The 26,066-nt window shown below is 45.1% G+C and overlaps 1 protein-coding gene across 3 annotated transcripts in view; it reads right to left on the bottom strand.

Moving 5' to 3' along the window:
• Positions 1-1,846: 1,846 nt before the first annotated feature.
• Positions 1,847-26,066, bottom strand: part of AKAP12 (A-kinase anchoring protein 12) — a 561,266-nt gene continuing 537,046 nt past the window's right edge. For all 3 annotated transcript variants that reach the window (XM_069608131.1, XM_069608132.1, XM_069608133.1), the window contains 2 exons: positions 18,441-25,065; positions 1,847-3,061 (listed from right to left, as the gene is read on the bottom strand). In XM_069608131.1, coding sequence (XP_069464232.1) covers positions 18,449-25,065 — 6,617 coding nt within the window. In that variant the 3' untranslated portion in view covers positions 1,847-3,061; positions 18,441-18,448. The remainder of the gene's footprint in view (positions 3,062-18,440; positions 25,066-26,066) is intronic.

Below are 26,066 nucleotides of genomic sequence, written 5' to 3'. Positions count from 1 at the left end.
CATAGCTACTGTAGTAACATGGTCGGAGGCCACCTCTCCTTTCTGAAAAGGGGTAAGGGCCTCCGTCTTCTTGTCATCCAGCAAGAAATCTAGGAGTGGTCCCAGCTTGAACCCCCACCCCCATCATACCGGGCTAGAATCGCCAGAGCCTTAGCAGCTTTGACAGTTGATGCTGCAGTGTTTATGACCCCCTTCCCCATTACATCCAGCTTCTTACCCTCCTGATCTGGTGGCACCACAGACTTGGAGGGCGGGCTCAGACAGTTTGCTTGCTGCAGCCAAGACCACAGAATCTGGTGATGGCTGTGATCTAAGGCACTTGGGGGCTTTAGTCAAGCTTTCTGTATGCTTTCTCTAGCCGGTCCGGTTTTGCTGGTGCAGAGCTTGGTGCCTTCATTAGCGCACGGCCTTCATCCCACAATCTAGTCTTCCTGGCCGATGTGCGCATCTAGTAGTGGAAATACTCTTTTTACCTGGACACTAAGAGGGTAGATGCCCTTGCCATCATGGAACGGAATGACCCCATCTAGGGGAGAAACCCTGGGAGTATCAGTACCCATTGGGTCCCCATCCGCAGGGATAAAGTCATCAAACTCATCCGTGCCTATGGTGCCGTATGTGCCTGTTGCAGTATTAGTCTGTGGTGCATCTCCCTCCCCCCTGGTGCTGCTGGGACAGGCGTTGGGTGTAGCCAAGTAATGCCTGTGCAGAGGCCTTTGAGGGCTGCACCTGGGGGTCACCCCTCCACCCCCCCACACCCCCTCCCCGACAGGGCTGCAATATAATATGTTATATCTGAGACCAGAGAACTCAGCACAGTGAAAGGGTCACGTCTCTAGAGGCCTGTGTCTCCGGTTGGCTCATCAGTGTGACGCTTGGCCTTAGGGATACCCTGCGGGGATACACATGCTCAGCCGATCGACCTATTAACACAGCAGTCCAGAGGTCGAATGAATCTGCCCGAGGGTGCCCAGAGGCCATAGTCTATCCTCCGGGTCAGGATGCAGACAATAGAGGCACCTTGTGTGCCCATCCTCCATCGATGTTCCTCAAACCACACAGTTCCTTAAACCACACCAGGAGCAGAGCCTGAACAGATAATCCAACGGTGCAGATGTCGATCTTCACCGACAACTTTCCTCTGCTAACGGCACCAACTACGTCAGTAAACGAGAGATTTAGAACACAAATAGGATTTGTTTCCCGTTGAAAAACAACGATTATGAAAAATAGCTCAAAGAACAACTGATGAGGACTCCCTGTACTGAAATGTGCAAATCTCAAGATGGCCACTGGGGCGGGACTCCAGGAGACGGTCGTCAGATGGCCCAGTCTCCAGTGTTTGGATAATGGGATGCCGATGTAAGCTTTTAAAGCAAGACAGATTTATTTTTCTTACGGAGGATTCCCGGCCCGACTGGTGAGGAATATTCACAAGCATGTGCATCCATGCCAGACCCCGGGGTGGAGAATGTAGAGAAGAAATATTCTGTACCTTCCAAAATCCAGTGAAAATGTACTGTATTAAAAGGATTCCATGACTAGGCTCACATTTGCATACATTAACACATTCATTTTGTGAGTCTGTAGTAAGGGATAGGGTAGTTTATTTCTTTTCATCGATTGGGTTTGGTTTCTTACTTCTAAACATGAAATCCTAAAACCTGTTTTGGGCTAGATAGTGTGGAAGAGAAACCCTATTGCGTGTGCTTTTCATGCACCCGTGGAACTGCAGGGCGATTACACATTGAAGTGGACAAAGCAATTCGGCATGGAAAGTTGATTTGCACGATTCGGTCAAGAGATTTCTTTTTAAAGCAGAGCGAAATAAATCATCAGAAACAAGTAAAAGCAATGTGTTTATTTAAAGCATACCAATCATAAGACAGTTTTTACTTGATATAAATGAACAGAATGAGCAACTTTTATGGATACCCATGGGCTGAACCGTGTAGCCGGCAGTGGGATTCTGGTGCTACACTCGAGTTTCTTCTCAAGAACTTTACTCGCACCAACCGCACAGTCCACAACATTTAAAAAAATGCAACATCTTTAAGGCTTACTATACCAAAACACCCTTTGGTTTTTAGGAGAAGTCAAAATTCATCCTTGTGCATCAGCCTACCCTCACACTGTACACTCTCCTGCCGCTGCACCTCTTCCCCCCCCCCTTCCTTCTCAGGCCACCCCATCTCCTCAGCCCGCACAAAGTTAAGTTTACCCATGAGAACAACCAAAGACTGCTTCAGATTGGGCTCTTTTCCCCAGTTTACCGCGCACGCCGTAACGGGAAAGAAAATACCGTCCATTCCATTATAGGGCGCTCAAGCACTAGCTTGGGTAACACTTTAAAGTGGCATTCCTTCCAAAATATCCCTTTCTTCTGGGCAATAGATGCTCCTTCCTATAAGCGGAGAGAGTAAACTACCACATTCTGCCTTGCAAGTCGAGAAATCAGGCGGGGTATATGTATGGGACATGGACTCTAGCGAGGTTTGGTAGCCAGCAGAGAGTATACAACATGATCACGTGCACGCAGTACTTCATATCTGGTTTAGCGCAAACAGCTTTGCATTTATTTATATATATATATATATTTATACATTTATAGGCAAAGAAAAATATACATTAAAATTGGATTTAAGAAATACATATAAATACATAAGGAATTATATTCAGTTTTTGGAAATATGCTAACAGCGGGAGCCAGAAACATCAGGGTAAGTAGGAGTTGGGATGGCGCCTTCCCGCCAAATGGTGGCAAGGCTCTCAACAGAGGGTGGAAATTGCAGTTTTTCGTTTCTTTTCATCAAATGAAAAAAAAGCTTTGCAAAGAGAATAGGTTAACTTCTGGGAGCCAGGTGTACCGCGGCCGGGATCTAAAGCTCCTGGAGACGTCTCAGGATTGTCAGTCGAGTTCAAGGGGGGAGATTCCACACCCCTCCACAGCAGTGGCTGTCCCCACAGTTCCAAGCATTGTCCTTTAGGTAGAGTCAGCAGATCACATCTGCTGCAGCTTATAGGTGGGTGGTGCCTTCAGAACACAACACATTTCACAGATCTGTTAACAAAGAAAAGGAAAGAAAAAAAAAAAGCTACGTTAACGAGGTCGCATTTCAAAGTAACATTAACTTCAAACGGGGCACAATTTGTATAGTGAAAACAAGACATTTGGTTCACGTGAGGTACTGGAACAAGAGGGGCACTAGGACCTGGAATTAGAGATTTAGGACATGCAAACAGCAAGCATTCCGCTATACAATGTACCATGTTATCCGATGGTAAAACTAGTCCTACAGCAACTCCTAAACCTCCCATGCCCCTCTCTTCTTCCAGCTCAAGATCTTCCTCCTCACAAGGTTTACACAGGATCAAAATAATGGGAGAAGAAAGATGGATTTCTATGGATAATGAGCAAGGCGAGTGTGCCGTCGATATGCCACGTAGTTATTGGACATAAATCAAGAGCCTGCTTTTACACTGACCACTTACCTCCAAGACTCGCCCCAAAAAAGTGCAAGCGGACATTTTCTACAATGTGAAGCGGGACCTACATTCTACCATGAAGCAAGAAGCACAGCGAGGGGCATAGTTTGGAGTATGCCAGTATCCTAAAAAATAGTGCTTATTTTTTTGGTGTAGGAGAATATACATGCTTTGATATTTTGAGACGCTCTGAAAAATGGTCATGGAGAGGCAGCAAATCATATAGCGGTCGGTGCTGGTTGCATTTTTTGGGGTGATTGCCAAGCAAAAGCATCGTGGCACCCTGCACAGTTGTCCGGCACTTAACACACCTTTATTGCTGCATGCGTCACCAATGGGTATAGTATATGCTCACTCCGCAGGATGCCCCTACTATAGTTCCACTCAGGAGGATAGCTCGGGGGCAATGTGCTTGCCTTGGAAGCAAGACGACACGGAGCAACATAGGTTTGATTCCCTGATCCGGGCTTAGAAACCTCTGGGTATTAAGCGTGTTATAAATAACCTTATAATCACCATAGAACCCCCCTTCCATTGCAGAATAGTCAAAAAAAGTCAGGCACAGAGTCGATGGCAGTTGGGGGGAATGGACATTCTAATTAAGTGCTGGATTTACAGGTCATATTCTACACAAGTCCTTTAATCAGGAATTCTTCATCTAACATGCTACCCTTAGCACTGCTGGGCACCAGTCTCCAAATCTGACACCCATCACATAAGCCCCTTTTCCCCAAAACATAATTTTAATTAGAAAACGATCCTCAACATCTTAATCCTCCTTAGTTATCTAAATTGGTGCCTTCTGCCAGCCTAGTACCAGACAAGGAGTCCACCATGAGAGGTAGCAACATAGCAAGATGAAATACAGATGAACTATACAAAGTTACCAGTTAATTGCAAAGTATTTACTGCAAGTGCAGAGGAGAGGAGAATAACTCGGAAAGAGGGTAGAACTGGCGCCTTACCGGTCTGGAAAGTCCAAGTGGCAAGCGATATATGAGGTTAAGATATCCAACGAAAGGGTTTGACAAATTCAATAAAGCATGCTCAGCTAGCCTTAGCTTGGAGATGTGTTCCAAATTGTGCATTTTAAAGAATACAATCTCAGTAGCACTGGCCAAAACGACAGGCTGCACAGTGATGGAACTCCTCTAACTGGCCCACTTTGGATAAAACGCTGGCATCCCCTATGGGAATGGCTCAAATGCTCCGTAGGCCAGTCAGCGCCTGCCCACTAGCGTGAATCACGCTGGTCATGAGGGGGGAGATGGGCGTTCCATGCTTGAAGAAACCCTTGCCATTTCTGCAGATCGCTAGCAGAGGGTGCTTTAGCATGTATTGGAACGAGAGCATTTACTAAACCAAAAAGAGGAGCGTCTGAGTGGGGTGCGATGATGCTGTGAAACCCCAACCCATCAGCGTTGGGAATCCTGAGCAGTGCGGCCTGTCCACTAGAGTGCACAATACACCGCAGTGGTGCTGGATGGCACTAGTGGAAACGGACAAATGGACCCTGGGAATCACCTCCCCCGCCATGCAGGAGTAACATGGGTGGGACTGAGCAACACAGCCAGCCCAGGTTGAGCAGGCACCCATCTTCTGAAGGAGGCCAATCCTGTCCATTTACATTCATGCTCTTTGGGACCATAAAGAACCACTGCATTTTAGATTTGAAATAGGTCCCAAAAGAGATTGGAGCATTAAACCCTTGTCAAGTAATGCAAATCGGGCTCCCTGCCCCTGTCACAACTCCCCATACCCTCATCGTTGGCATCATGCATTTGTGCCAAGTCAACCTTTAGCAGACATAACATTTCTGTAAACTTCAAGACCTGTTTATTTGGCTAGCCTAGGGGGTGCGAGCTTGGGCAGCTGGGCGAGCGAGCTCCTAGTCATCACTCCGCTTTGCAAGACACCTGAAGCGCTGCATATAAGTGTCCCAGAAACCCCAGCTCGGGAGCACGGCTCGTAGACTACTGTGCGAGCTAGCTGAGGGGTTGGCATCGCCAGAATGGCACTCGGGCTAAACAAATACTCTTGTATCACAGCCGAGTCGCGTTCTGGCCCAATTCCTCCCCTGGATGCCGCATGATCGTGTTTAAGAGGCATGTTGAGTCCATTACTCCCAAACACCAACTTCTGGAAGGAAACCTACAGATTAAAGATTTTGTAACTTTTTTTTTAAAAAAGGACCACTTTATTTTGAATTGGTGCTATATGTATTTTATGAAAGTGCCAAACGCCAGTGCTGGTGGTCTCATGACATGCTGCATTTATACCGACTGCGCGATCACGAACGAGGAAATTCAATTACGGAACAAACTCACCACCATTCAAAAGGTGAAACGCCAAGCCGTGCCACAAGGCCAGAGGAAAAGGAGCGGCAGTGGTTGTGTCGAAAGTCTCCTTTTTGCTTTGGTAACAAAGGACAGGAGGTCCAGAGAAGACCGAGCCAATAGTAAAGAAGTCACACCAGTCGGCTGAGTATAGGTTGGGGAATTAAGGGCAAGATGGTGCTGGAGGGGGGTTACAAAAAGGGGGCTAAAGTTCAGAATCACGGCAGCAGCAATGTGTCGGGGAACGATGTGGGGTGGAGAGGAAGGGGCGGTGCGCTGCAAGGGGAAGGGATACAGGGAGAGGTGATTGTAAAGAAAAAGGAGGGGGTCGAGGACAGGGGCGAGTAAAGAAAAAACCCTTAAGAGATAACTTCAATGCAGGTAAGGGGGGGGCATGCAAATTCAGGAAAGAGGCAAGTGCACACATACAATCATGTAAAAGGAGGTCTGAAAAAAGTAGTCATGGACAAGGTGGCCAGCAAACGAGCAAACAAGCAAACAATCTGGGGTATGTCGCTGCCAATCTCATCATACAATCCTGAGAAAGGTGCTCATTCTAAACTGCGCACACAGAAGTACCTTCCAAATGGCCGCCCCAGTGGCCAGTGTCTGCAGAGATGCTATGGCTTGTTAAAAGATGGACTTCAGTGGCCCCCAGTGCTTTAAGTGGGGTACGAAATTGAGGGGGGCCCTCGTTTGGGGGCGTGGCTCCCATTGTGGGCTTGGCCTAAAAGTGCACAAATCATAGTAAGGTGCGCAAACAAATATATAAATGTATTTGAGCAAAATTGTGAATATTAGCATGTCCACACTTAGATAGATTTGCGAATGTTGGCATGTTCACACCTAGATAGAATTATGAAGAGTGGCCTGCGTCGCATTTGGATAGAGTTGTGAACATTAGCATGTGCACACGTACATAGAATTCTGAACAGTGGCCTGCGCCGCATCTAGAAAGGATTGTGAATCTTGGCATGCCACACCTAGATAGAATTCTGAACAGTGGCCTGCGCCGCTTCTAGATAGGATCTAGAAGGCCAACAAGTGCTACGCTTAGATAATACTGTGAATGTTAGCATGCTAAAGGGCAAGTAACCCACTAACAATATAAACTCAAACTCTGCATACTTCTCACTCAAAAACTCACACAACCATCTCTCGCACCACAAGCCGCACGCACTTCACAACACTGCAACAACACATAACCCGGAGCAACAGCACACGCGGACTGACACCGATCCAATACCCGCACCAAAGCTCAGCATCCGGTGTATACAGAGTTGAAGCTGCCAACAGAACACCACTCCTCTCACTATCCTACTCCCTCTTCACCTTACTAACCCACCCCCCCGCCCGTTATCATTTACAGATCCGCCAGAGCACCTGGTGACCAATTCCGTTGGTGACGGTGCGCGGTACAAATACCTTTAACATTTAACCATTATGGTTTGTGATTTTTCAAGCCTTCTTTTATATACATAGCAATGTTACATATTTCTAGGTTTATAAAAGGTGGCTTGTAAGTGCACAAACCATAGTAAGTTACACACACTTGTGTGCTTACCTTACTATGGTTTGTGTACTTTTGAAGCTGCCATTTATAAACAGACATTTGTAACATAGGTCTATGTTTATAAAAGACGGCTTGAAACGTAGGCAACTTTTATAAAGCGTTGAGGACTGACAAAACCCAAGGTGGCTTTGTCTGTTGGCAAAGCTTTATAAAAGATGCCTTGAATTGTGTACGATTCAAGCCGTCTGTTATAAACCTAGAAATATTTCTACGTTTATAAAAGACGGCTTAAACGTACACAGTTGAAGGCATCTTTTATAAAGCCTTGCCAAAGGAGAAAGGCGCCTTGGGCTCAGTGATCCCTGCTCAGAGCAGATAGATCACAGAGCCCGAGGCGTCTTTTGCCCTCTGCGATCCCGCGGGCTCCGTGATCTAATCTGCATATTAGATCATGGAGCCCGCGGGTTCGCTGGGGGTCAGTGACCTGGCGAGGGACAACTAAGGGACTCTAGCTTCCTCTGATGGCACCTCAAATGAGGGGTCAGAGGAAGTTACAGTGACTGACGGAAGTGCCTTCTTTCAGCTTGCCTGACGTTTAAGTGGCGGGCGCATCTCCCGTCGCGGGATAATGTGGCCTACCATGACGTGGTGGGGCTGGGGGGCCCCGGCTCAGCCCCACATTTTGGAGACTGCCGGGACCCGGGCCACTTAAAGCACTGGCCCCAACTATCCACCCCGCACTCCCAACCTCTGGGTGTGGCTCACAAACTCTTGTGAACCCCGCATTTTGGGCAGGAAGTGGTGGCGGGGGGGCGAAAGCACCATCCCAGCTCAGCAACACCCTATGTTTTTAAGGAACCCAAGTCTGTTGCCCAAAACACACAGGGACATAAGAATGCCCAGGGCTGTGATCCTGATCAGCAAGAAACCCTTCTAAGCAGGTAATGGAATGTGGGCTCTCCAGTCATTTGTCACAGGATTCACCATAACGAAAAAAAAAATAAATAAATAAACACATCGCCAATATATCAAGGCAAGTATCTGGCACTGACACAGATGCGCCCCTCGTCTTGTTCCCATTTTCTGCCCCTGTGGTGCTGTGTCAGATCCTCGGCGTGTGGAGGGGCCTTTAAACACCGCCCCTCTTCCGGTAGAAGAGACTAGCCCAAAAGCCACACCCAAAACATGTAAGTGAATCGGGAATGCTGTCAATTTGGCACCAAAACCACGATTCACTTTAAAGCTCCCCCAAGTGGACACGATTAAACCTTATTTGCTGTATAACCTCACATTAGACACCCTGATTAATCTGTGCTTCCAGTCTCATGCCACAGCATGGCGCTTGTAGCTGAAAGGGATGATGTGGGGAACGACGGACAAGCAAGTTTGGGGATGCTTGGGGTCTCCTGCAGAAGAATAGGACTTATCAGTTAGAGCTGGACTGCCCCTTTTGGGGCAGGACCAAGCCTGATTTGCATACGTCTTTCCCCTTTTCTAATGGCTTGACAGGGGAAGACTGATGGTCTGGAGGGTTGCCCAGAGCAATGCCAGGTGGTTAGGATTAATTCCATACTTTCCAGCCATCACCTCTTGTTTCGCGGGAATGAGGGACTGCCACAAGTATAAACAATGGACTATGCAGCTGGTTTCATTAATGCCCGACCTTTGTCAGGGGCTAGCTTGTGCTCTGGATCGTGGAAGTGTATCAAAATAAATGGGGCAACAGTGATGGTGACACTGCTTGTAGGCGGGCACAAGGTTCACCCCACGTGGCAAGGGCTTGTGGCCAGGGTGGGTTGACATCCAAGAGGTTAGTCAGACAGCACATTCATAGAGTGCATCCACCTATGATGAATCAAGAAACATCAAGCTTTTGTTCCGAATCCAATCACTTCCAATCAAAGATTTTCTTCATGAAGCTCATAATCTCATCTTAATGTTAGATATACTCCAAACAGATCCCTTTCCTAACAGGACTACCCTCCTCACAGCATTTCACTCTATACTCGATTTAGAACACATTTGCTCAGATGATATCAAAGCCATTGGATTTACTGATGCAACAAATTTCGATACAGTGGAACTAAATGTTGCATCACAAATTGTAAAAAAGGTATATGGCGAACCAAGGACAACCTGTTTTCACCTTCAAGTACAGAAACCACTGATAACTGCAATAACGAATTTGATAAATAATGAGCGACCATCAGATTCATCATATCAAGAAAGCAAGGATAGCCGTCACTTCCAATAACCTATCCAAGATTATCCCATTAAAGAGCCCGATTTTTAAATCCCCACACAGTAGAAATCCGCCTGCACGTCAATCACAACCCAAACCATGTCCCAAATAAAAAAGGACACTGCTTTCCGAAGCCATATTAGACAGCAATCGTCCTGACAACCATTATCATGCACACTAGTGTACCTGGAATACAAGAGGGGTTTCCCATTTAATCACCTCTAAAGCAAAGGCCCCAATATCCTACTATAAGAGACCCGTCTCACTATCCAACCTGTATGGCTGGATTTCCAAATTGCTTGGGTGCCCACCATTAAATCTGCCAAAGAGCGTGTGACAGCTGGCTTGCTAGTAGCGATTAAACTCATTCAGATATCCAACTTGAAAACTGGGCTTCACTTTTCCCAGGGATATAGCCAAGTTATCCTTAACCAACCCTCTTCATGCACTGCACCCCCAAACAGCACTTCAATGTATACTGGAATTGATTGCCATCAAGATGCTCTTCTTAACTCACATTGAAACTTAGTTAGATCTCATTCTATTAGATGCCCAAATTCAAACAACCCTGATAGCAGGAGATTTCAATACCAATTGCATTACCACTAATATTAAGCAATGCCCTACTAGAGCTGATAAATGGATGGCATTAATGAAAATACATAATTTCATCATGCTTAATGGTACTACACCAGAAGACACCCCCCAGCTCCTACTTGGTCGAGAAGAACTACTTGTTCAACCCTCTATTATATTTTTATCTCTTCTAGCGCCATTAATCAAATTACAACATTCAGAGTGGTTCCTAACAAAGCAAGTGATCATAATATATTAGAAGTAAAATGGGCTTCTTGCAAGTACCAGTGTGTGAAAATGTAACTTTTACCATTGGCGCTCAATCAAGGGAAAAATCGCCTAATCTGGCCACCTTACAGATCGGAACCTCTAAAGACTCCTCGCTCATCAATCACACAAGATAACTCTTAACAGTTGCTCCACAATATGATATGAGGTTATTTATAACTATTTTTAACACACTCAATACCCAGAGGTTTCTAAGTGAGGGCACAGGGATCGAATCTGTGGTGCTCTGTCGTCTTGCTTCCAAGGCAAGCACGTTGCCCCAGAGCCATCCTCCCGAGACAAATATCCTGACTGTTTAAAACTAAATCAACCAGTCAATTTCCATTTCAAGCCATCCAATCTTCAGGTACAAATATGGCCGTGAAACTTGCATCCAAACCCTCAAGCTAAATTTGCGCCAGGCGCGGAGGTTATCCCCTCTTACAGATTCACAAGACTTAGTCTCCGAACTACCTACAGAAACGCCATCAAATAAATCAATGCCAATAAAACTCAAGCCAATGCAGAAATGCTAGCCATCACAAATAAATCAGCCTCACAGATTTGGAATCTTTTAAACAAAAAGATGGGTGTGCTATCTCTACATTGTTAAATACCATAAGTGAACCAGTGTGGACCGCACACTTCTCTCTGCTCTCCAATTCCACAACAAAAATAATATCATCCACTCCGATCCCGGATCAAAGCCTTTGCGATTAGATATTATTCTTATTTTTTTTAAAAAAAAATGTAAAAAAAAAATAAAATAAAAAAAAAAGGTTGTCATCCCGAGCAACAGTTCCAGATAGCTTAACAAATGTTACACTCAAAGCACATCCACTTGGATGGGCTACGATTCTTGAGATTATCTACAGTAATGTGATTAGAACTAGTGTGATCCCTGTAACATGTAAAGGATCAATTATAATACCAATATTTTAAAAAGGGAACTGCAATGATCCTACAAATTACAGGCCCATTGCACTTTCAGATAGAAGATCTTCGCGACACTTATCCTGAGATCTCACCCTGTGGATGAACTTGATTAAAGGAATTGCCACTTTTCGGAATCCAACTTCATGCTGCTATAAACAAAAACAGGAGATTTTCATCCAACCAACCTTTTTTTTTTTGCATTTGTTGATTTTAACAAGCTTTCATTGTCCAATTTTATTTGCCAATTTTGTAACGACACTTCTATAAAAGTGAAACTCACAAATGGATTTCTTACAGGCATAATTCCAACCACTTCAGGACTGCAACAAGGCTGTATCTTAGCTTCCATTTTATTCACTTTTTATATTTAGGTTGTTAATAATGCTCTCGAGACTGGACTCTTGCTAAAGCTTCCCTTGTACAAGTTACTCCATATAATTATCTTGGTCAAAATGTTAACACCCACATATCTGATTTACCATACAAACTTGAACTAGACACAAAAATGAAACTCACAGTGCAAGGAAAAGCCATTCCGAATAAATTTGGGAGTTTTTCGTCTAAACCATTGAAAAACAAAGTAATTCCAGTGATCATTTATGGAACCCAAGCCAAGCTACCATCCAATTGTCCAAAATGGGACTTACTTAAAGGCATCTACTGGAAAAAGATATTCTCCCTCCCACTGAGCATACCCATTGCATCATTAGATATGAATTGGGCCATACTTCATTTTCAGCAATGGTTGCATGGCAAATTCTATCTTCATATAGAAAACGCATATCGAGTACGACTTATACCATCACTCTCCTACCAAATCGAAGGTCGATTCTAGACACTACAAAGAACAGCTTGATACACTCATGGGAAATGTATTGTACCATTTAAATGACCCCAACCATCACCATACAATTATCCATGTCCCTAACAAAGCCAAAATAAAAACGTTGGCAATGGAATTGGCGCATCACACTGGAAACTTGTAATTCATACTCCATATTTGTCGATTGGGTGCCTTTCAACTCAAATCTCTTAATGAGATGCTGAGATACTTGATAACATTTCCTGATCCCAAATATGCCCGATCAATCCCAAGGCTGCGCTTAAACCTATGGCCCACCAAGAACTCTGGAACTAGCTACAACATGCAGCTTCTGCAACATGCTTGATCATCAAGAAACACTTCAACATCTTATAACTGAGTGCATCGCATTGTCACAACTGAGGAAAAGAAATTGTAAGCATCTTAGCGAATTTAGGATCATGTCAAAAGAACAAATGTAGTTCAATATCTTCAATGCAACTAAGATGTCACTGAATATCGACTAACATTTCTGCGAGCATTACATTATGTAATATTGGTTTTCATTAATCAACCTACAATACTATGTAACCTTTTTATCATTTTAAACAGGATGCCTTGTTTGAGGGGAAAATGGTATGCGTTTGTGCTCCAACATTTATTTTCTTCCACTATTAACTATCAAATTTTAAATCTAGATGAAATTGTTTTAATAATGAAATTGGGAATACTTTGATATATCAATGACTGTTAACAATATCTTCAAATGTGGCTGAATCTTGAATCGTTTGAAAAAGTTGAAATTTCAACTAAAATAAAGTACAAAAAAAATGTTTAAGGTGAAATGCTGGAATCCACAGCAAACTTCTGCAAACAGCTAGAACATGATCACTTTATCTACATCCAGAAACCAGTGTTGAGCCACCTGCAGTCTACGAAAACGTTTCAATAAAGTGTCCGCCCGGAGTGCAGTACAACAGACCAGCGACTCGTCACCAAGGCTCCTACAACTGTCTATTGACATAAAGAAACAAATCCCACATGCACAAGATATTAAAATTGCATCCTTTGCAAATTGCCTGGACCTTTATCAACTATATCTTAATTAAGGTTGTGTCTGTTAAATGATGGGTGCGAGTAAAGATTCATTCTCTTTGTTAGCAGGACCAACTCCACCCCTCCCTTGGTTAAAATGAAACCTGCTCGAGTCCATAGAGTTGGCAATGCCATTGCAGGCTTTGTGAAAGCGCAGGGTCAAAGAGATTTCAGTTTAGCCGTAACTGCCATGGGATGGTAAGACAAAGTTTGCTTCAACCCAAAGAAACATTATATAAATCACTACCTACAAGTGCGGGACTAAAATGAGGACGGCTACCTTTACACCGGTCTCAAAACTCTGTGCCAGATTTAAACTATGGTGTACAACAGCACACACTGCCTGTCATTGCAGATTAATTAGCCCCCCCCCCCGCCAAACCCAAATTTGACATTGACCCAAGTTCCTACTTGGCAGGGAGAGAGGTGGGGTGGAGGCAGTGGTCTTTGTTACTCATTGTAACTGCTGCTGTCAAAATAAACCCAAAGCACATACTGCAAAGACCAGGTTCCCCATAGAAACCTTTGTTCCACTGGTTGGCGTGCATACCCCCACCACCATTTTCTCAAGATAGGCTACAAAAAAAGAAGGCAGATGCGTCGTGAGAAACCCAAAGACCTACCAAGAAACCCAAAGCCCTCACAGACTAAGAATGCGTGCTCTCCCCAGTCAGGCACTGAGTGCAACAGATGTTACAGCTTGATAAACTAGCTCATAGAGATTGCAGCAGGATGTGTTTTGGGCAGGCAGGTGCCAGAAGTGGGCGGAAATGTCCATAGGGATTAGCATGACCATTGCCACCCAATGGGCGAGCAAATTTGTGTCCCTTCTGTGTCATAGCCCCCTAGCTGTACTCCAATTCAATCGGTCAGCACTTTATCGCCACCTAATAGCCAAACTAACTAGGAGGTGCACTGGGGGTGCGAGGGTGCCACACATGAACAGGACATCCACCAACCCATACTTAAAATAAAAAAACCTCACTCTTCCGCACACACCGCAAACTCTGAGCTAAACACAACCATACCTCTACAGCACCACAAACAGCACATACTTCACAACACTGCAACAAAATAATCCACACAATCTCGCACAACATCGCATGGTGGCCAACTCCGGAAAATAGTACTGTCAAGTGAACGGTGTTTCCGTGAATGGAGTTTCCGAACAGAAGCTGCCAACGACGCTCTTCCCGCTCAATCCTACTAGCCACCCACACTCCATCCTTGCATTCATTACAGATCTGCCCGAGCACCTAGAGACAACGCAGGTGGCAATTGTGCGTGGTATATCACATTAAAAATCCCAAGTCGGCATACATCAAGAATCTCCTTAAAGACGAAGAGGGAAACGCTGAAGACGTAACCAACTACCGACCAATCTCAAACATCCCATGCCCACAGTGAAACTCCTAGAAAGCTACATCTCCTGGAGCATGTAGAAATCAATAGGACACTACACCAGGACAGCTTCAGACCCATGAGAGGAACGTTAACAGCACTATGATAGCTAGGGGATGATCTAAAAACCAAACACTCCATCAAATCAGCACTAACATTACGCGATTCAGCAGCAGCCTTGACACAGTCCACCACGAAAAGACTTCCTCCTTGCACGTCAAGTCCCGTCACCTCAGTTGTGGTCTTCCTCAGGGGTTGCTATGTCCCCCATGCTTTTCAACATCTATATTTTTCTGTTGCGCCTCTTCCTCTCCTTTGGCATCAGGTGCTACTCGTACGCCGACGATACCCAGCTTTTGATCCATCTTGAACAGTCTGAGGTGTCGGCGTGCCTGCATAAGTGACCGACAGCCGTGGGGGTGTGCATGGCCCACAACTGGTTGAAATTGAATGGGGATAAAACAGAGGTGCTGGTGGTGGGTTCTCCTCCTAACCCTTCACTTTGGATTACCTCTTTTTGGTCCCCTTCCTGTGCCTTCAAAAAAGGTAAAAATCTTGGGGTATCATGTCTAACAATCCTTCTATGGCAGCTCAGGTATCGGTATGTCAGACTGGGCACTTTCAGTTAAAAATTCTGAGGAAGATCCGACATCTGATTCCTGTTACACGATGTCCCCCAGTCGTTGCGGCCATGATTTTGAGCAAGTGTGCTATTGTAAATCCCTTTACCTGGACCAGCCTAAGGGGTTGGTTCGATTACAACGACTTCAAAATCTTGCAGCCCGGTTGGCAACAGGGACCCCCTTTGGGGCTCACATCTCCCCTGTAGTGCGCTCTCTTCATTGGCTCCCAGTAGCCCAGCGCATTCAGTTTAAGGCACCATGTACTGTTCACCGTGCTCAACATGATCAGGGAGCTGAGCCATATTTGTGTGCCATGTCCCTAACTGTGGTCTGCGGCTACTGGTATGCTCTGGGTGCCCTCCTTCCATCTTCCCCAGGTGGGGGCCCGGGCGTTCTCAATTGCAGCAGTGCAGTTGTGGACTACCCTCCCACTAGCGGTGAAATCTTTGACTAGTCATCTGCTTTTTCGGAAAGCCTTAAAGACCCATTTGTTCTGATTCTCAGCACTCTGTGGCCTGTGGTATGCCTGGTTGCGATCTCCGCCTCTCCAGCGCCCGAATGCTCGAACCACAAGCCAATTCATAAGGAAATGCTTCTTCCACCTACACATAATTAAGCAGATAACACACAGAGTAATCCCTGGCCAAGGAGCAGAAGTCACAGGGGAAAATTACCATCTACAAACCAAAACTAACATGAAGGACCAGCAACAACATTCACCTCGTACCTAAACTATAAAACCATACATATTTTTGGGGGGGGGGCGGGGGTGAGGGGTGGACGAGATGGCTTCTCCTGCATAGTAGCAAGACTTGACTTGCTGCCAAAGGAAATACAAACAGAAGCCACTTAAAGTTTAAAAAATCCCTTTTAAAAAAACAAAAAACAAGCTAAATAAGAAACAAAGTGAAATCATCAACACACCACAATAGAATCACCTAAAACAATGGAAACCTAATGAGCCGAAACAGGACCAATAATGCATTTTGCCGCAAATCACCACAGAATAAAACATAACCTGCACAGACAACTAACCCATTAACCCTACTAAAAACTCCTACAATACACAGACACTGAACAAATCACACATACCTCCAGCCCAGAGAGAAACACCACAAACTACAAGCACCCACAACACTCAACATGTTATCACGTGACCCGGCTTATAGCTTCAGTTCCGGCTAAGCGGAAAGCGAGTTTACGATTCGTTTTTCAGACGCACTGGAGGAGACACGAACATTCTGAAGTAAGTGCCCGACGGGCTCTTAATGTGTGAGAGAACAAGCGGATTTCCACCGCCAAGGTGAACCGTTGCCATAATCTTTGACACGGCATACGGGTGCGTGTGGGAGTTGTGTCACTTAGTTCGCTGCGCACCAAGATATGACTCTGGGAAACGTATTTTCCTTTGGCACTAAACATTGCTACAGATTGCATGGAGGTGATATTGTAGATCTTTAGTAAAAGACATCCTCAATTTAGAAAAACCGCCGGTTATACATATACAATTTTGTGCCCTTATCACAGGCGATACACATTCTGTAATATCATAAGTACAACTCGAATGGTACCTGGTTGAACATGCGACATCTTTTTGTCCATAATAATTCCCTTTCGAATTATTGCTCTATGTAAAATATATATGGCCGGTTATAAATATAGAAACGTGCTTTAGATAAAAGCAGAAATCTTTGCTAGCTTATTTTCTTTTCCAGCTGTTTGTTGTCCTACTAAAATATGGAACCATCACCACACTGAATCAACAGAGTCCTGTTAGCAGCGCTAAACTGCGGAAGTAGCACCACGTTGTCCGCCAAAAAGCCAATAGAAAAAGGTACCCTTTCTATAAGATAAGATTTGTTGCCTTGCACCCTTGATAGAGTATTGTGTGCACTTATGAGCATCCCATTGACATAGATATATTTACTTACAGATATGGTGAAGAAACTCACGCTGTATGTCACGCATCCGTTAAGGAGCTAGATGACGTCATTTTATTAAATAATCTGCCTAACACGTCCCGAAGAAATCTGTGTCACACACAGGTTAGTCCGTGAAAAGACAGTGAAAACACTGTCCATTACCACAGTTTTTTTTTTTAAAGTGAAGCTCCATTTAAGTGTTTTGTTGTAAAACACATTTTATATTTCCACCTACAGATCATAACACAAGCCAATGGGAAAGTATGAATTACCTGTTTGAAAATACTTGATATTTTGTCCTGAATACGGCCACCATCACTAAAACCAACGGCACTGAGAGAGTGTTACGGATGAGTTTAAAGGGCCGAAACACATAGTGCCACGGACGAGTTTAAAGGGCCGAAACACATGTTGACTTATTATTAGGAATTTTGTACCATCTGTTTCCTATCTCTCAATTCAAGAATACAATACAGGGTATTTCGGGTTTAATGTATAATCCTATACTCTATATGGACATGTTGGAATATAGAGTGGTGGCTAAAGAGGTATACGAAAATAACAAACCTACACCTGCTCTCATAATCCTGAACTAGAGGGATTAATACTACTGGGATCAAGGTCATTGATCCTTAAATTGGTTACAAAAATTGGTTCTTGTTCTTGTGTTCACAGTATTGTACACTGTTTTTCGCGTTTTCTAAGAAAGATTTTGGAATGGTCTATTTGTTTCTATTTGCCATGAAAGGTATGGTGTCTGGACACCAGCTAGATTGTGAGTGGTTAGCACAGTCTTTGTTTTTATTTATATAGGACTTTTTTTCTGAGCCCTTTATATATTTTGCATTAAATGCACTGAATAAATGAACTTTTTAACTTTAATAAATAATAGCTGTGGTATGACTAATCTTTAATCACATCAGATTAGCCTGGTTCTAACCTGGTGTCTCACAGGGACAAAAGGTAGGGGTAGTCAACCCTTAGACTAGTTGAGACAGCAATGCTGCAGCTGAAGGGCTTGCAACAGACCCTGGCCCACTTGCACAGTTCAATGTTGCGTACCATCTGCATGGTACTGACCTTGCCGGCGAGTACGAAGATATTTGCATTAAAAAGGTTTTGTACGTTGATGTTTGCATTAAACGTTCAACAGAAATTACACTACTGGAAGTACTGGCAAGTGTAAGCAGAATGTGCTAAGAGGTACAGACAGAAAATGTACACTTTTAAAATGTACATACGTTTGGACTCAGGATTCTTCAGACGCCGATTTTGCTTGCGGAAGCTCATGTGGTGCATCTAGCGGGCTGCACACCGCTTCTTGTCCCCGAGACTGGAGTTCATCGTCAGGCTGGCTTGGTACCACGTCCAACTTGTCCACTTGCACACACTGAACATTGTGATGCTCTTGTATTTCAACAGTCTGTGCAGTCTCAGTGTCTTTAAATTGTTCGGGTGCTTCAAGGCGCTCTTGCACCAAAGAAGCCAATACTGCAGATTCGGTGGCCAATACTTCAGATTCAGTGGCGGATGCTTGATCGACTGATCCCTCATTTTCCAGAGCTTGCGTTTGGGTCTCAAGCTCTGGTGGCTGCTGTCCATTTTCCACTCCCAATAGTGTGAAGTCTTCCTCTGCCGCTTTCTCTTCCATTGCAGATGCACCAACGTTACACTGATCTGACAACTCCGGCATGGCCTTCTCGCTAAACTGCTTAATGCATTCTTGCTCCGAGACAGATTCGGCATTTTCATTTTCCCTGTGAATGCAAACACTGTTCAGTTCTTCTTTACAAACATCAGACAGCCTCTCTGTGATATGTTGTAGCACGGTTTCTTCAATTGAACATGGTTGTTCCTCTGGGTCTTCGACTACCACCATCTTTACAGAGGATTGCTGCTCGGCTTCTTCCTGGTCTCGGAAATCACAATCCGCGGACTGGTTGGCATTTTGACTGGTTTCCAATTGGCATGGCACCTTAGATGCTACATTAGGTACCTGCTGGTCATCGGTCTTTGCCACTTCTTGAAGAACAGGAAGACCTACATCTTCAGGGTTGGGTGCAGTAACGAGATACTGAACATCAGACCTTGCATTATCAATTAGCTGGTGATCTGTTGCCACAGTTTCTTGGAGTTGAACACATTCACCCTCAGGGCTCTCACCGGTCTCAACCATGGCTGTTTCTTCAGATAGTGCTGCATGTACTGCTTCCTCAACACATGTTTGAGTGATCGGTTCCATAATTGTTGAGCTGTGAGATGCAATGCTCTCTGTGCAGATGACTTCACTGTGCTCTGTTGGTGGTTCAGTTTCTTTTTCAGTTACATCACTTTCAGCCATAAACCGCTCCTCTGAGGCATCATGCACAAATTCTACTCTTTCAACTTCTTTGGCCGTAGACTCAGTGATCGTTTCCACAATTGACGAGCTGTGAGATTCAAAGATCACTGTACGACTGACATCAGAACATTGCACAATTTCTGTAAGAACCACCCGCTCTTTAACTGGCAGGTCTCTCTGAACTTCAGCCACTGACGATTCTTCAAGACCCTCCTGTGTTTCAGCCTCAAACTGCCCAAGTGCAGATTTTTGAAGACCACCTTCCACACACCCCACTTCTTCAACCGCTGTCTGAATGATCTTTTCCACAATAATTGAGCTGTGGGATTCTATGCTCACTGTGCAACCATGTTCTCCTCCCTCAATTTCTGCATCTGGAATGTTGGATGGTTCCGCTGGCTGTTGGGTCTTTTCTTGGACGCCAGCAACACATGCATCAGGGTTCTGAGCCAATGCAACTACAGAGTGAATTGCATCAGCGGTTACTTCATCTGCATCAGATCCCTCCATACATTCGAGTTCTGTCTCGGCAGTCTTGGTAGTCTTCAGATTGAGCTCCTGTACTGTTTCCGAGCTGTGGTATTCAAAACTCACTGCATGACCAGGTTTGGTGTGCTGAAACTCTACCGACATATCCTGTTTTTGGGAGGATGGCAGAATCTGTGGACACACTGGCTCACACATCTGTAACACAGATTCCACCCCTTCAACAGCAGCTGTAACTTGTTCATTTTCACTTTGGACAATAGGCTCAAGGAGTACTTTGGTCATTTCTGAATCCGCAATCTCATATTCTGGTTGTTCAACGGTGCTCTCCAAAACATGTGTTTCTGCAACAATGTTTATTTGGTCAATTGGTTCTGGTGTTCCACTAGTTGGTGCCAAGTGCTTTACATCAGAACACAGATCACTTTCTTGGACTTCACAAACAATTGCTGGAACCTCCGCTGTGTCTGCATCACTGGGCAAGTCAGGTGAAAGGTTATCCATTGCTTGATCTTGACATGGTTGCACATCTGTGTGGATATCTTGCACAGGGATAGAGCTCAGAGAGTCAAAGGCCAATGATTGAATGACTTCATGGTTCTCGTTTTCTAGTGTAGTCTTGCATATTTCTTGAGAAACGATCTTGTTAACAGTAATCTCTTGACTGTCACTCTGCACACACTTTTCCAAGGCAACACTGGCTATGCTGCTCGTCACAGCTTCAACTGCAGCATCCATAATTGCTGCTGCCGTCAAGGACTCAGACTCCTTGAAGGGTTCGTCTCCTAGTGCTGGAGCCCCATCTTCGGCCACTCTTACGTTGATGGGTTCCTGCGTTTCTGCAGATGCTTCCACAAGATCTACGGTTTCTGCAACAACTTGCTCCTCTATTGCAGCTGCCGTGATGGGAAGAGACTCAATCTGAGCTTCAAAGGCTTCAACGTCTGGTATATTTGTCACGATTTGCACTTGCAAAACTTCTTGCACTGGATTCACATGTGCACTTTGTTCATCACGTTTTTCAGATCCCTCAATCACCTCAAACAGATCTTGATTTACTTTAACCCCACAATCAGCTGCCTGTTGCAGGGAGACACTTTCTTCTTCTGCAGTAAGAGTCTGGAATCCTCCAGCTTTGGTTATTTTACTTTCTTCAAAACACACAAATGCCTCCATTTTTTCAGCGTCTGATTCTACAAACTGGCATTTATCAGACATTTCGTTCTTCTGCGATAGCTCAGTCTCAGAAACACCAGGTTCAGTTTGCAGCATTGCCTCTTCGCGATCTTCTGTCTCCACTAAATCATTTTGTTCAAGCTGCTCCTTCTGTTGAAACCCAACATGCGCCTGGCTGTGTTCAGTCGCCTCCGCCATGCACACTTTGCTGTCTTCTAATTTAACAGGTTCAGTTTCCTGTGGAATCTGAGTGACTTCCTTAGTTGTGCTGCTCTGTGTACATTCTAAACCATTCAGGGACTTTTGGACTACCTCCAATACCTTTTCTTCAAGCAAAGCAGCTACACGTTCTGAATCAGCCACTGGAACACAATCCCATTCAACAAGTTGGTCCGAGAGCTTGGCTTCCAGTGTAGCACATTGCATGTACTGCCGTTGTGGGACTATTCGCTCGTCTACTTCCAGTTCCGGTTCTGCCTCAACACTTACTGTAACAATAGAGTGAATTTCAGTTTCTTCCTTTAGGACTTTCTCATCAACTTCCTCTGGCTTTTCTACAGTTTCATGGTCCACAACGTAACTTTGTATCACTTCAATATTTTCTTGCATTGCAAAACAGGTCTCTACACTCACTTGCGACACTTTCTTGGTAACTGTTTCCTCAACTTCCAGTACATCCGAAATCTCCACCACATCCTGTAGACCACTCTCTTTGGGGACTATTTTTTCCAGAGAGGTTTGGTCGCACACAGATTCTTGAATTCGTACTACGATTGCTTCAAGGTCTTCTTTCACTTCAGATTCATTTGTTTGACTAGAGCAAGTTATGGCCTCCATGGTCATGGGGCTTGTAGCTTTCAGCACTTCTGCAAGCCTCACCTTCTGTGCAGCTTCTTCAAGAACTTCCTGGGTTTGTTTTTTCTGCTCTTCTAAACTTTTCTCTTCGCTTTCTGCCTCGGGGACAGGCGTGGATTCTTCGGTCGTAACTTGGGATTCACTTAACTGTGAAACCGCAGAAACCATTTCAGTCGTCTCTTCAGCAAAGGACCCTTCCGTGGTCTCTTCAAGAGCAGTAACTGCTTCGGATGTTATCTCATTGGCAGTCGTGCGATCGCTCACTTCGGAGGACACAAGGGCAAAGGTATTAACAACAACTGCTTGTTCGACGACAACCTCCGTTTCTAAGACTTCCTTGGTTTGCAGCACTTCTTTGCATCCACTTTCCTGTTGAATGGACTCTGTGACTGTGGCACTTATCCATGATGGGGACCTTTCTTCCATAGTAGTGACGGCCCTTTCTCCTTCCACTACTGTCACAGTCACTGCATGAACAAGTCCTTCGCAGGGTTCTCCGGTTTGTAAAGTCTCTCCTTCCACAGCACTTGCCTGTGGTGCAATTCCCTCATGGATCGCTTTGGTTGCCATTGCCTGCTGAGCCTCAAGTTTTTCCTGCTCAGCAGCTTCATACTCAGACAGTGGGACAACGGCTGGAACATCATCTTCATCCTCCACAGTCTCTTGCCCTTCTTCCACAGTTGCAGGTTCCATTTTGCCATCAGACTTTTTCTTCCTGCGGCCTGGAATCAGTTTTTTAAAAGAAACCCAGGATTCATCTTTTCCGGGTTCCTCTTCTGGATGTTCGTTAACTGTGGTAGATTCTTCAGCCTTCTCTTCCATTCTGGTCTTGGACTTTCTTCGTGGAGTTACAAGCCTTTTGAATGAAGCCCAGGTCGACACCCCTTCGCCTTCAGCTTCAGAAGGGCTGCCTGCTTGCTCAGGGGATGGACTCCCTTGTCCCGGATCACTTTCTTGAGAAGTGGCCAGTGGAGCTTCGGTTTCTGTTTCTGCACTTTTATCTGCTTGCTCCTCCTCAGCTTTTTGATTTTCTTCAAGTGGTTTCTGACTTTCTTCCTCATCGGAATCAGAGGTTTTTCTTGCACGTTTCTTGGAGGAACCCACGCAGATCAGAGCTTCCCATGAGACTGAGTTGTCAACCTTTCGTTTAGTCTCTTCTGCGCTTTTTTCCAGCTTTGGTTCCTCTTCGTTTGTTTTGGATTCATCTGGTTTGGCTTCCTCGTGATTGTCAGAGTTGGCACTGTCCGTAGAGGACATAGTGGCACTCTTTCCTGCCTTTTCTGGTTCATCTTCTTTGTCACTGTCGGAGAGTTTCTTCACCCGTTTTTTAGGTGTTACTAGTTTTTTGAATGAAGCCCAGGGAGTAATTCCATCTTTCTTCCTTTCACCATCAGAAGTGGCCCCCTCCCCTTCGCCTTCAGAAACCTGTGCTGCCTCCGGTACAGGCACCAGTGACGATGCATCGACTGCTTCTTCAGGGGAAGAGGCTCCACTATCGCCCTTCTCTACCTCTGCTGCTTCCGGCTGTTCAGAAGGAGGCTGCAATTGCTCAGTTGTCTCCTCCAGCTTCGCTTCCCTCTCCTCTGGCTTGGAGTCGTCCTCTTTTTTCACTTTAGCTTTCTTTCCGGAAATTTTCTTCAAACTACTGCCCGCAAAAAGCTTCCTCAAGGGGCTACCTTGTAACTTTGCTTTTTCTTGCGAAGACAGCAGCTCAGCCTCATTGACAATGCCCTCCGAGGGTTTTTGTGCAGATGCCTCTGGAGGACATGTTTCAGCATCAGGCATTGTGCCAGCCTCCTCGGTTGGGGTTACTTCGTCATCGGCGGGTTTCATGGCGTGCACTTCTATGTCAACTGGTTTTTCAGAATTTGATACTGCAGGCAAATGTTGGACTTCTGCTGCATCATCCTGAATCTTCTCTGCCACAGCAACAACTTCAGCTTCTACTTTTGCCACCTCCTCATTACTTTGTGTTGCCACTAGTCCTTCCAATTGTGTTTCTGGTGCGGATACAACACTTTCAGAAACTGGACTTTCTTCTAAGGGTTGATCATCTTTATCTGGGGCTTTGCCCGTTAATTCAATTATCTGGTTAGTAGGTGGTTCTTCTGACTTTGGGCTTGTCTCCATCTCTGCTAATGGTGCACAGGGTTCCTTTGCCTGCACCGTTTCGACAATGGATGCTTCAGGGTTTTCACTTGGGGAAATCCCAGATTCTTCTATAGCAGTAGTGGATTCTGGCACCTGATCTTCAGAGGGCTTCTTTTCCTCACTGGCCTCCACCGGGGTCCCAGATGCTTCCACCTCCTGCACCTCTTTAGCAGTTTTGTCAGCAGCTAGCTGCTCATCCTCCTTTGGCTTCTTAAAGCTAGCTTTTTTTCTTAGCCCAGCCCAGCCTTGAGTGAAGAACTTTTTAAGGGGCGATGAGGTTTCACTCACTAACGGATTGGTTGGGGATTCTGGTGACTTTTTGGTGTCTTTTTCTTCTACTCCATCTTGGCTTTCAACTTGGATACCATTTTGTTCAGCCTTTTCTGGAGGAGTTTCAAGTGCTGGAGTTTCTTCGACATCCTTCTCCACAGGTAGGTCTGCTTCTTTGTTGGGTTTATCTGCTTCTCGTAGACCTGATGTGGCTTGGTCTAAGGTTTCCGGCTTTTCTTCTGTAGTCTCTGAATTGTCCTCTTTCTTTTCAGTGCCATTCACCACCACTTCCTCCTTCTTTACTGTCAACAGCTGCACAGGGTCGGATTTCTCGGTCTTGTCCTTCTTTACAGTGAATTTGAAGCCTACGAATTTGAAGACCTTTTTGAAGCCCACTTCGTTGGACTGGGCATCACTGGATTGTTCAACTTGGTTTAACTTTTCTTCCGAAATGGGCTTCTCCTCAATGGTTTCTTGGTCATCCTTCTGTTCAACTCCCACGGGGGCAGGCTCTTCGTGAGGCATGTTTTCCAGGCTTTCGGCTGCCTCTTCTTGCGGTGACACAGTTGCTGGTTCTCGTTGCCCAACTGTAACGAGAAGAACATGAAGCACCATTAGGTATCGGAGAGCAAAGCCGAGACACAGCAAAGAACACAGCTTCACTGGACATTTACAAGAAAATAACATGTTAAAAGTCTATATTTTATGTTTGCTGTTGCGTTCAGCCGGCATTAATTGGGGGAGTGGAGGGGAAATCAAGCTTATCATCACTCCGGAAAGAAGTGAAGTGTCGATACAAAGGCAGCCATGCCAGAGATTGTCCACTGTCTAAAAGGGCAAGACTGACCACGGTGTTTCCCAAATCTGAGCTCTAGAAGTGAATTTCTAGCCTTCATAGCAGAAAAAAAACCTAACACTGACTGAACTCTACCCACCTCTCTACCATATAAACTTAAAAAGGGCAATTGGTACCAAAAGACCACTAGTGGGCCATAGGAAAACCTTTGCACTCAAAATGGGAGGGAATTGCTCCAAATGGCCCGAATGGATGCCATTAAAAAAAATGTATTAAAAAAGTATCGATATTCATCAAGACTGGGTAATTCCTCCTCAACCCTTCTGGCAAGGAGTCAATCAGGTGCCACATATTAAAACACAAGATCAGGACCACTTAAAATATGCATCCGTGTATGACAAACTAGCATTTAACTATTGCCCATGAAACTAGCACCAATAGGGCGATTACCCAGCTCTGCAGAACTCGTCAACCCAGTTGATATTTCAACCTGCAGGCTCTGCAACAAGACGCTCAGCTACCGAACCAGTCTGCGTCAACAAGCGCACTCACCATTTTCCCCCACACGTTACGTGGATACGTACAAGCAAATAGGTTACATTCATGAGCAGGACAAAACAATGATCCCCGACAGAGTCGGCCACTCCAACTACCCCCGCTATATCTCCCTCACCCAGGCCACCCCATCCCTCATATGCCAAACTCCCCAACCCTAACCAATGCCAAGGCCCTTTTCTCGCCCCGACAGGGCAATCGGCGATCTAAAGCCGTCCGAGACCCAAAGGGCCTTCC

The sequence above is a fragment of the Ambystoma mexicanum genome, chromosome 4q (genome assembly GCF_040938575.1).
Source record: "Ambystoma mexicanum isolate Mex_15411 chromosome 4q, UKY_AmexF1_1, whole genome shotgun sequence".
Classification (NCBI taxonomy): domain Eukaryota; kingdom Metazoa; phylum Chordata; class Amphibia; order Caudata; family Ambystomatidae; genus Ambystoma; species Ambystoma mexicanum.
This window is presented reverse-complemented; position numbering and strand designations above follow the sequence as displayed.